We start from the raw sequence: 12215 nt of genomic DNA, 5'->3' as shown, positions 1-12215 counted from the left end.
TGGATCTGAGAGGCAAGGAATAGCTGGTTTACCAGTCAAGCACGAGTCCACACCACGTTCTGCAACTCTCCATGTTTATTCAGGACAAGGAAAATGATCAGAAACATGCTGCATTAATATGACTTCAATGTGTTCAGGTGTTTTGCATTTTAAAATATCAAAGTAATCAATGCAAATGGTTTGTACAAATAAAAAAATAAACCTGGTTTTATACGATGCTTGTTTTAACTTTAAATCAGCTGCAACAGGTGTGAGTGACCTTAAGTGGAGTTTAACCTGCCTGAAATCCTTGTGACATCCAATACCCAAATCCACCGTCTGCAACAAAGAGGCCAATGTGTGATCACCCATGAATAGTCTGGGAATGGGCACAGTCCTACTCTGCACTTTCTTTGCATAAGGTGTGTATGTTTAGCACACAGAGTTGCTCTTAACTTTTATCACTGTGAGACAGATTACAATTTAAAAGGGACAGTTCTCAGATTCTACTTAGAGAGGCAGTTCATGGTCACAGCCAAGCCAAAAGCTTTCATCGATACAAATAGCAAAAAAAAAAAAATGCATTATTTCTATGAAGATAATTCAGTAACAATCTTACAAATGTGCAGATAAGTGTGATTTACAAAGTAAAACAAAAAAAGGAAAGATTCTTCAGCAGTGCAATGTTTGATTTATTAAAATCTCAGCGGTTATAGAAAGGCTCCAGGATTTGAACGAGGATCCTTGAGATTTCTGTATCTGTGGGCTAGCCAAACCCCCAGGATCTGAAACAAACAGAATAATAACATAAGTAAACAGCAGATGTGGGTTCTGTAGAGGGTGCTCTTTGGTCTATGGGCAAAAAACTGATAAAAAAACTTGAACTAAAAGACCAAGGCAACTCTTCTTTAAAGTATCAAATCTTACATATTTAAGATGATTGATTGGCAGCTGTGGCTTTGACACCCTAGAAGGCCCTATGGCTGAAACATGTTGGTGTTTTTTAATGCTTCCGTGATGCATTAAAGTATTTAGCCTCGTGATACTCAAAAGAAAAGACCAAAGCAACTCCTCTTTGAAGTTTTTTGTATCATAGAAGAATAGCAACTGAGCAAGTGTCAGTATAGATCCCCATGTTCAGAAAGTAGTAAAACTGAAATATCTCCGCCACCAACACTGTTTCACACCAAATTCCACATTTTCAAAACATGTTAGCTTTGTTGCCATGCTACTTTACTGACCTCTGTAAAGCTGAAGAAGAGTCCGATGCCACCCACAAACTGCAGCACCTCCCCAGCATACTGCTGGATGGTTGCTGAGCAAGTCTTACACGGCTGTGAAGACTGATGCTGAAAGCAGCTCTAGAGGACAAGGAAATACAGGAGAAAATTCGATAACTGTAAGTATCCAGAGTGCTACTTCAGGTCAAGTTGCTGCTGAGGGGAAAAAAAAGAAAAGTAAGATTTACTTACAGCAGCACATGTGCCATTGTTGTTGACATGAGAGAAGCCGCAACAGTTCAGCGTCTTCTCGACATCCTTCTGAGTCGCTTCTGATTTGTTCCATCCGATCTCCAGCAGGTGGTCCTACAGATGAAAATCAAATAGGGAAATTATTTTAAAAACACCTTGTCTCTTTTTTTGTATCGCTTGAAGTGTAACAACATTGCATGTACTCATTTCAGTAGGATGAGACAGCCAACCTAGTATATAATCACACATGTAACCATGAATAACCCTGGTTGCAAATTAAGAATTGAGTAAGATTTGCTTTGCTTAAGTAAGATTTGTTATTACTGAAATCATATGTAATTATGATTATGTAGAAGTCAAGAATACATACCTGTTGGTCTTTATTCAGAGTCAGACAAGCGCAGGACACAGAGAATTGCACGACGAACACCAGGAACAGGATTATCATGTACTGGACCCAGTTAAGGAAGTTGATTTTGGATTAATCATCCTGAAAACATCCTGGAGCCCGACGCTGTCCCTGCTACGCTACAAGAGCTACAAGCTACATGTCGACTAGGGATGGGACAGTAACCGGTATTACTATATATATTGCGGTGAAAAACAATAACAGTTATTACAACGCTCCTAAGTCACTATTGTACATAAATATTTTACATGTTCTACAGTCTTGCATTAAAACAATATTTAACTCGAAATAACCGCCTCGTGGTTGTATGCCTCCACCAATAAACTTTGTTTTATCATTGCAAGGACAGTCTTTATTTATTGAACATATATAATTAATGTGATTATTAGGTCAACTTCAAGGATTTTAGTGTCTGCAAAAGTAAGTGACAGCACTTCCACCATTTTTGTAGAATGACCCAAGATCGTTTTCTCAGCTACAGTGGTAAGCAAAACATTATGATGTCACAGTGAAGTTGACCTTTGAACTTTTGGATATAAAATGTCATCACTTCATCATTTTATCCTATTAGACATTTGTGTGAAATTCTGTCATAATTAGCGTATGAATTCTTGAGCTATGGCCAAAAACGTTTTTTGTGAGGTCACAGTGACCTTGACCGGACGGACAAGGTCACTGTGACGGACGGCCGGACAACCCGAAAACATAATGCCTCCGGCCACGGCTGTCACTGGTGAGGAGGCATAAAAAAAGAGAAATGTCTTGCAATTGATATGATAGATTAGTTTTTAAGTAACTGAAGCATATTACAGTATTGTTTTTAAAGACCCCATGAAACGGCATCTTTACTTCCTTGATGCGATGTATTTCCTGTTGAAACAGGATGTTGGGGCAGGATATAAGACAGTGAGGGATCATTCAAAAGTGTAAACCAATGGGATGTCTGTTAGGGAAAGAAAGAAGGGCAGTTTTATTTGATGGAAGGGCGGAGGGGCAGGATTGCTCATAAATCTATGATGCTTTTATTGGATGGAATTTTTATTTACTCCTACTGGTGCAGCATGAGGTCACCATTAAAGATGCTCCCTCTTCCAGGAAGTAAACGTAATCTGAGTTAAATTCCTAATGTTGACAAGAAGAATAAGTGGTCCGAGTACTGCAAGTTATTAGAGTCTGAACAGTGGCTTTCCTCTTGATCCTGCTTTAGCCAACAAACGAAACTCACAAAAATGACAGACTGTTCCCTGTGTTCCCGCAAACAAACCACAGAAGCACACAGAAGGATACGAAGAAGAGCAGGACCTGGTGGTGCCTCAGGGCGCCGCAGAGCCCCACGAAGGCGACCAGGAACAGGAAGATGCCAACGCCGATGACCCCGGCCACCACCCTGATGCTGGACACCATGCCAAACCATTTACCCCAGGCCGCCACTCCAATCAGCAGCAGACTCACCATCTGAGGGGCAACAACAAACGTCAGCCTGATGAGAGAGAAGTGTACCCAGGAAGGAAGCACTCTCAATGGGCCCTTTCATGCCAAGAAAGTCTCTGTTCCAGGAAAACACAACCATGTGTCATGGCGGACCAAGAGCCTGAAGGTTTTATTTCCAACCTGAACACTACGGCGGTTGATTTCTGGTTGAACGTGTGCTAAGAGAAATCAGAAATCAGCTGGTGTTTGGTTGGAATTAAAACCTGCAGACTCTTGGCCCTCCATGGCATATGTTGCCTCCCTGAAAGTCATTTAGCATGCCTGGTTTATGGGGAAACTACAGAATAATACATAAACAAATGAGTCATTGTGGATTCATGCACAGCAAAATCCCCAGTGTTAAAAAAAAAAAGAGTCAGAGTTAGAAACTTTATTGTCCATGGATTTACAAACAAAACAAAGACATAGAAACATAAAGACATGCACAAAAACACAAAAGAACATATAATTCTAAAATGCCATGCTGGGTTACAAAAAAGTGATTTTTCAGTGACAAAAATACTGGGAGTTGACAAACTTGATTTCAGAGCTGATATCGAAACTACAAAGTGTAAAATCAACTCTGACTCTGCTGCGTATTAATCAAGATAGAGGGAAACTATAGGAAACCAGGAAACATTTGTCACCTTTACACCTGCGTGTTGCATTTCCGCAGCAACTAAACTGCTCAGAAAACATCCCAGATAGCAGAGTGAAACCGGCATTATAACGCTTTTCCTTTATTAATAATTTGTATAGCGCTGTTCAATAATGAAGGAGTAACAGCTGTTGCCATTTTACAGCAGGTGTTAGACAAATGCCCTCTGAGTTACATAGGGAAGCAGCAGGTACTTACAACATAAAGTACATTGAGAGCGGAGAGGGAGTTCTTGGTGCAAACGAACCCGCCGCAAACCATTGCTGCTCGCCGAATATATTCCTCAGTAACACACGGTATATTTCTGTAGTGGGAAATGTCTGTTTCCCACTGTTTCTAATGGGAGGTTAAACTTATTTTGTCGGTTGCCTGGTAGCTGCTGCTGCGCAACAGGTAGAAACCAATCCAGGAGGCGTTTCCTCGGGAGAGTTGGCACGCTGATTGGTCAATTGCTTCAAAGTCCTACCACAAAATTAGGAATAATTTTCTTCTCCGTGCAAATGATTCCTTTTGTATTTTGAACTAAGCTAACCATTCAGTCGGGCAGCTAATTCTGAAATAATTCCTTAAATTGAATCACACACACTTAAGTTTCTATGTGAGGATATCGTAAGTTCCAATTGGATCTACATACTGTATGCTTTCAGTCATATAGGCATTATTGCATTATCCTGCAAATCATGCAATCCACTCACAATATATATGTATGCGCTACAATGTATCCAAAAAACGATCAACATTTCCGTGGAACATTGTTGAAAGACTGGGGGGAGACTGTGGTTCATTTTTTTTTTTTTTTTATTGTGAAAGGGTGTTTTAAATAGTTGTTTTTATCATCATATCTTCAGTGCGTACTTGTGATAATATGTTATAAAGTTGAAGATAAAGATCAATTCGAGCAGATTTCTTAAGTTTTGAAGTCATTGGGATACAACTCAGCTGTTCATGGTGGTATCGTCTGAGTGACAGCTTGGACTGTGAGATATTTAGCAGATTTTCCCAGAAAGGCTGAGGCAGCTTCGGGTTCAATCTCAGTGAAGTGACTCAGGTTTGGGTCAAAATATCTCTTGGAAAAACGTGTTGTCAACACTTCAGGAATTTGTTGGTTTTGATTTTATCATTGGGGGAAATGTTCTGGCAGTACTTTCTGGCTGTTTGTGTTTTGTGTCTCTCCATAACTATCAGAAACTTGACAGCTGTAAAGTAAGTAATCTGGCTCTTTACTGTAATTCCCATTTTTTCCAATCAAAAGAATTTAGTTTGAACTCTGTCCTCATCCTTTTGGAATTGCATGAGAAAGATCACAGCTAACACTTCTACTTAAGTAAAATATTAGTACAGTAACAATGCTTCTACTTGAGTAGGACATTCTAGCACTTAATGCCAAAAAGCAATATACCTTGGGCTTTTTGGGTCCAAAAAACTGGGCCCAGGAGATTCCCTGCCTCCTCAACTGGTTGTGGTCGCAGTTTTTCAAAACTTTAAACCTGGATCAGAATTACAGATTTTCCAATCCACTTTTTCTCCAGGATTAGAGTAATATCAGATCTGGATCATTTTGATGTAGATACCAGAAAAATTGAGACTGAATCCATATTTGAGCTGTAAATAGACCTCTGTCTCGCCCTCTGTTGGACAAATGATGTTACAGCATGTTGTTAGTGAGAAAGACACAAGTGAACTAGATGAAAATGTGTAAAAGACAGTTTTTATGTTACTTTTATTCAACTGCCTGCACAAGTATACAGTGCATTGGACCTTAAGGGCTAAAACCAAAGTTTAAAGGCAAAAATTATTCAAAACAAATTTTCCCATTTCTCTGCAACTGTTTTGATTCATTACTTCAAGGACACTTTTAAAAAATAAAGGCTCACAAGAGCATCTCTCCCTGACTGTCCAGCTGGTCCTGCAGCTGTAATGAGACTTTGTTTTGTTCATTAATGTAAACATTAAATACTATTTTTAATCTATATTCATGATGTATAAACTGACTCACCCCATCTTTACCAGTTACATCACAATGTTGGGAAAGTTGGGATTGGATTATCAAATCCAAAACCCAGTCTGAATGATCAGAATCTCATTCATCTGTTAACCATATCCGATCACTGTAATGTGAAAAACTGGGCCCAGGAAGCATCAGAAGCTGTTTTATCACATCATGTGTCAGCAGGGGGCAGAAGAGAACAACTGACTGGTGTAAAAGTGAAGGCTGCAGAAGAGGGTTTTTACTCTCTGGCCAAGTTGCAAAGTCAAAAATCATCAGTGGTCACAAATTTTCAGTTTTTTTTCCCACTATTTAAGGGTGGGGATAGTCACAAGGTCTCTAGATAGGTCAAGGTTGGGATTAAGTTAAGGGTTTGGGTTTATGATTAACTTTTTAGGTTAAAAATGAGACAAATTCCAGCTTTGCAGATTGGCAGGCAAGTTACAACCCTGTAGCAGCTGTCAGGAGGAGGGGAGCGAGGGAAGACTCACCAGATCTCTCACACTTATTCTTTTTTGTTTGTTCATTCTCTCATTCACTCATTCTCTCTCTCCTTCTCTTTTGCCCTTTACACTCACTTTCTGTTTCCATTTTCTATTTCCCTTTACACTTGTGCAAGTTTAATGAATGAAGATTTCGTAGGCTAATGTATAGTTAGTGCGTATACACACACACATAAAATATTCTTTTGTTACTCAAACTGATGCATTTTCTCTCAGATTAGATGCAATGATCAGATACGACACAACAGGATAATCTGTGTTGAGTCTTTTTAAAGTCACTGACGCTTTATTGAAGTGACAGCACAGCTACGAGAGAGAGAGATTGTGACAAAGGCCAATAGTTCATGGTACTCCCGTTTAGCTTGGTGAGTCACACCATACTACTTTAAAGAGTACTGTACTATTCCTATAAAACACACAGGATGATAGACAGGTTGTCCATCGAGTCATATCAATACAGAGGATACAGATGATTTTAATATTCTTATTTCATATCAATGATAATAATAAGACCTGTGATGAACTGGTGACCTGTGCAGAGTATAATAATAATAAACTTTATAGTATATGTTGGGTAAAGGCTCCAATTAATGAATAATAACACAAACACCCTTATACCAATTCAATAGGCTTTATTGGCATGAAAGTTAAAAACAATATTGCCAAAGCATTAAGATGCAGATCTGTGTCAGTGTGTGTGTGTGTGTGTGTGTGTGTGTGTGTGTGGGTATGACTTAAGTCACTTTCAGGGATACACATAAGACAGACTTAAGACCAGTTGATTGGGGACGGCTTGTGCAATTGGGGACAAAAGCCGTGTCCCCAATTGGTAAAAAGCTGATTTTTGGGTCAGTGGTTAAGGTTAGGGTTAGGGTTAGGTTTAGACAAGTAGTGGTTATGGTTAGGGTTAGCGTAAGTCTCCAGGAAATGAATGTAAGTCTATGTAAATACCCCAAAAGTGATTTAAGTATAACTGTGTGTGTGTGTGTGTGTGTGTGTGTGTGTGTGTGTGTGTGTGTGCTGGGTTGACACTCCACCATATAATAACTATCAATAGTCACAACAGTTCAACAATAAATAATACATTTCAAACACCATCTGTCTGTGTTGCAATGCATTCGGTCAAAAAGCAGAAGCACAAGTCACACAGGAACAGGACGCTCTTAAAAATTTCCCTCTGTCTCTTGCATGTGGTTTTAGCCACTGAAACCGAATCCCGACCGAAGCAGGTGATCCTGAACTGAAAATAGCTTTACAGCCGCTGTTGTATAAGTTAATGTCCCTGTGTCTGCTGAGAGAAAGTGAATATTGTCAGTGATAAACGTGAAGAATGGATGAAGAACTACATTACGCAACAGTGATGTTCAAGTCGAATGGTGTTTCTACTCAGGGTGAGTACTCGGCAGTGGTGGAAGAAGTACTGAGATCTTTTACTTAAGTAAAAGTAACAATACAGCAATGTAAAAATACTCCATTACAAGTAAAAGTCCTGCATTCAAAATCTTATTTAAGTAAAAGTACATAAGTATTGGCAGCAAAATGTACTTAGAGTATCAAAGTAAATATACTCATTATGCAAACTGTCCCCATTTAGAGAGTTGTATTTTTCATAAATTATTGGAATATTAATACTGATTTATTGACATACATGTACATGTAAGCAGCATTTTAAAGTTGTCAACGTGAAGCTAATCTTAGCAATTTAGCTATACTTTAATTTAGCTATGCTAAACCAATTCCACAAACCACACCTAGTCGAATGGAGCTGCTCAGTGGCCCACAGCAGCTCACTGTGGTTGTACTGGGCAGCTGACAGATGTAGATGTTTGTAAGTATGAATGTGTACCATTCAAGGGAGAAAGTAACTAATTACATTTACTCACATTGTTGTAATTGAGCAGCTTTTTTGTGTACTTGTACTTTTTTTTTGAAAGTCGGCAATTTTACTTTTACTTAAGTACATTTTCACTGAAGAATTTTACTTTGCTACTTTTTAAATCACATTACAGATTTTGTGGCTCTCCATAAGCAACAGAAACTGGACAATCATAAATTGGCCAAGTGTGGAGCCATCCACAGTGAATGGTCAGTCAGCAAAGAGAAGAGTCATCTGGCTTTACTTTGTGCACTTATGTAATTTGCAAATGTCCCTTTTTTTTTTTTAAATAATCTAGTTTGAACTCTATACCCTAATGCTTTTAGAGTTGCATGAGAAAGATCACATCTAAGATGGCTCTAAAAAGACACATTAAAACACACTAAAACACATTTTAAATGAGCTACTTCTACTTCTACTTGAGTAGGACATTTTAGTACTCATTTTAGTACTCTTTCCATCACTGGTAGGCTACTCTTACACATTGTAGCAGCACATTGATAAAAGGAGCATGAGTTCAGCAAAACCCCTAATTAAGTAATTAAGCTTTTAAAAAAAATAATTACATATGAGCTTAAAGGAAAAGTCCACCCTAAAACACTTTTTAAAAAACAGCTGTTGGTGATGCACCTTGCATTTCTGGGCCCATTTTGTTGTTTGATGGTGTATTTTTCTATCCTGTGGATAACCGGCCAAATGTAGACGATGTGACGTCACAGTGAAATATTTCCAGTGAGGTTACAATGCAGTTTGATGGTGTTTTTCAACGATTCAAAACATCAACAGCAATCGTCAGGTTTTGGTGTCAGTCCCTCAGAATCAAAGAGCGAGGGCTTCTTTCTAGACTCAGTCTAGAAAGACACAGTCATACAGGGAGAAAACCAATGTAGAGTTTGAAAGTACTCGGTCAAGTAATCGTTGAGTCACTGGTATTGATCAACAACCGTATCAACCCCCTGCAGATATATTATGATCATTTTGTGCTATGTGCTTTATTTCTGATCACCTCCTTTCCTTTTTTCCAGAGATATATGTAAATAATGTGGAAAACGCAATCTATGATGAGGTGAAGACTGAGGAACAGACATGTGATGAAAGTCATCCTGTCATATCAGGTTATCTGAAGTTTCATAATGATGACTAAGACGAATTATGATTTCTATGTGCCAAAAGCTAGTGTAATAGGAATTTAATTGGTTGCTATTTTTGGTAGAAAATGGAAAGACGGCTCCATCTTCTACTGCTCTTCGGGTGGTGGCAGCAGGTTTGGGGATCCTGTGTGTCATCTTGGTGTCAGTCATCATCGTACTCAGGATCTACTGTAAGTCTGCCTGTATGTCTTTCTATCTATGTTATGATATGCAGTTTGACAATAATAAGTTAGTGCAAAATTGATGGTTTCTTCCCCGGACCATAGTAAATGCCGTCATCTCTGAGTACCACACAAATTACAACAACTTGACAACACAAAACCTGCAGCTGCGGACAGAGAAGACCCACTTAGAGAGACAGACAGACGAGCTGAGCAGAGAGAGAGACGCTCTCAACTGGACTGTTGGGGTCATCCTTGAATTTGACAACTTTCCAGTAAATGCCCACTGCTCACAAAAAGGTGAAAACATGAAAAAAGATTGACTTTTGAGCTCTCAAATTGTGAATTTTGTCTTTGCAGTTACCTTTTATGTCATTTCGAGTGTATTTTTTATGATGTACATTGTTGTATGTTGTTTGTCATGATTCAGCTTTGCTGACTAGGTCTATATACAGTATGTATACATGTCTATATACGTATGTGACCCATAGTAGTATGACTGGTTGTTATTTTACACACAGTGTGTAAACCTTGTCTGGCGGGCTGGCTGCTGTTTCGGTCCAGCTGTTACCTGTTTATGGGGAATCAGTATTATTCTTCTTGGAGAACCTGGGATGCAAGTCGAGAGCACTGCAGAGAAATGAAGGCAGATTTGGTGATGGTTGGAAGTCAAGAGGAACAGGCAAGACAGATAAGAACATTTCCATATTCAAATGAAGCTAAATATTTTAAACAAAAAGTCTTCATGCTGTAGGAGATGCATGGTCTGCGATGTTTTTATGATGATTCAGCACTGCTGAAGAAAATGTGAAATTAAAACAACAGTTAGAGTTAATGCTTTTATAATGATCTAAATACAATTTTAGCAACCTGTACTGAAACCATAACATAGGGACACATGTGAAACCAAAACTAAAATGACCACCAAGCACCACTGCTACTTAAAATCACAGAGGAAATGCTGCGATTAAACATTGTCAAGTATTTTAAACATGTATCAGGCCTTTTTACAACAGAAAAAGATTTGTTTTTCTTGATCACTAACAGCTATGTTTTACATTTAGGAATTCATCAGTAACCATACTGAACGCTATAATGACGATGCCCATGGTTATTGGATTGGGTTGACTGAAAAGGCTAAAGCTGGACAGTGGCTGTGGGCTGATGGAAGCATCCCCACTGTGAAGTAAGCACCGCATCCTACAGTAACACACACATGCACACGCACACGCACACACACCACACACACACACACACACACACACACACCATTTAATGGGAAATCTGCTGGATTGCTTTACAGCACAAAGCAGGAAGAGGGTGCTGCTCTTCCAGTACAAACAAATCTAAAGCTTTCATTTTCTCCCAATGGCAGATGGTGAAACAAGTGAAAGGCAGATGGGAAAATCACTTTCAACATGTTTAGCAAAAGCAGGCAAAGAGGGAGATTGATACATTTCCCACAGGAAGCAACAGAGTTTAGGGAAAATGTTTTAATTTTGAGAAACACTATAGCAGCAGGAGCAAAACCACTGATGTGAGATAGAGGCTACCAATGGTCTCCACCATGGTCTCATTTGTTTACGGTAATTTTACCAAGGTATTCTAATTAATTTGACAATGGCAATGTTACATGCAACACCTCAAATCGGCAAGTACAACAAATGTACAGGATTTTGTCTAGGTGACAGAGATATTGACACCTTATAGTGTTACACAGTAGACTATAGTAGATACAGATCACACCACACACACAAAGTTAGAATAGATGGACTTCCATGTCAGTTGTTATTTTTCCTCACCAGGTATTGGATGGCTCAGCAGGTTTTGTACTGGAATTACTGTACTCTGATTCTGCCACTGAAAGATCCTCTGGCCAACTGGAGCAAAGCCAGCTGTGACATGAGGAACCACTGGATCTGTGAAACTAAAGCCTTGATAAAGTCTGATTAGGAAGCAGTTACATTACCAAATTAAGTTATTTAAAGTTTAAAAGATGTGACGCCCACAAAATGCTGAAGGTAAAACTCATTATTGAGTAGTAGTTATGTTGTTAGCTATCTTGAGCTCTCTAAATGGTCAATCTCTTTAGTATCATTTGAGAGGACATTATGTGTTTTGATGAAGAAATGGATTTCATGTCATTACATTTTTAATTTTTAATTTTATCAAAATGGACAGTATTTTGGGATGAACCCCCTTCACCTGTGTGTTGTTCATATTCAGCTGGTTTTATTACACTTTTGTAAACAATCTGTAAACATTGAATATTTTTTATATAGTGTCTTTTTTAAAGTCTTGTTTTCATTTATTGTAAGTATCCTTGTCTTAAGCTAAATTCTACAGATGTAGCAAAGTATACAGTTACCTAAGTCACACAAGCCCAAATCATCTAATTTGGCTGGGTAATGTTTGAATGTGATATGTTAAAGGAAACAAAAAGCAAATTAAACTATTTACAAAAGCATACATTATCTCTTCTTCTTTTTCTTATCATTATTATTACTATTATAATTAGTAGTGGTCGTAGTTGTAGCAGCATTAGTAGT

General features: G+C 38.5%; 2 protein-coding genes across 2 annotated transcripts; one reads left to right on the top strand and one right to left on the bottom strand.

The window, feature by feature from the left end:
- Nucleotides 1-57: 57 nt before the first annotated feature.
- Nucleotides 58-4380, bottom strand: tspan13a (tetraspanin 13a). Its single transcript, XM_071529976.1, has 6 exons — nucleotides 4187-4380; nucleotides 3148-3315; nucleotides 1822-1902; nucleotides 1452-1565; nucleotides 1221-1340; nucleotides 58-764 (listed from the first exon to the last, which is right to left on the bottom strand). The coding sequence occupies exons 1-6, from the start codon at nucleotides 4247-4249 to the stop codon at nucleotides 690-692; spliced, it is 621 nt and encodes a 206-aa protein (XP_071386077.1). The 5' UTR covers nucleotides 4250-4380; the 3' UTR covers nucleotides 58-689.
- A 3359-nt stretch (nucleotides 4381-7739) lies between these two features.
- On the top strand, nucleotides 7740-12066 carry LOC139653030 (C-type lectin domain family 7 member A-like). The gene is made up of 7 exons (XM_071529979.1): nucleotides 7740-7869; nucleotides 9380-9469; nucleotides 9568-9675; nucleotides 9772-9966; nucleotides 10188-10348; nucleotides 10731-10852; nucleotides 11472-12066. The coding sequence occupies exons 1-7, from the start codon at nucleotides 7809-7811 to the stop codon at nucleotides 11617-11619; spliced, it is 885 nt and encodes a 294-aa protein (XP_071386080.1). The 5' UTR covers nucleotides 7740-7808; the 3' UTR covers nucleotides 11620-12066.
- Nucleotides 12067-12215: the final 149 nt, after the last annotated feature.

This window comes from Centroberyx affinis, unplaced genomic scaffold, assembly GCF_046629955.1.
Source record: "Centroberyx affinis isolate AG114_WGS23_722 - 3 ecotype Tasmania unplaced genomic scaffold, CSIRO-AGI_Caff_v1 ptg001856l_1, whole genome shotgun sequence".
Lineage (NCBI taxonomy): Eukaryota > Metazoa > Chordata > Actinopteri > Beryciformes > Berycidae > Centroberyx > Centroberyx affinis.
This window is presented reverse-complemented; position numbering and strand designations above follow the sequence as displayed.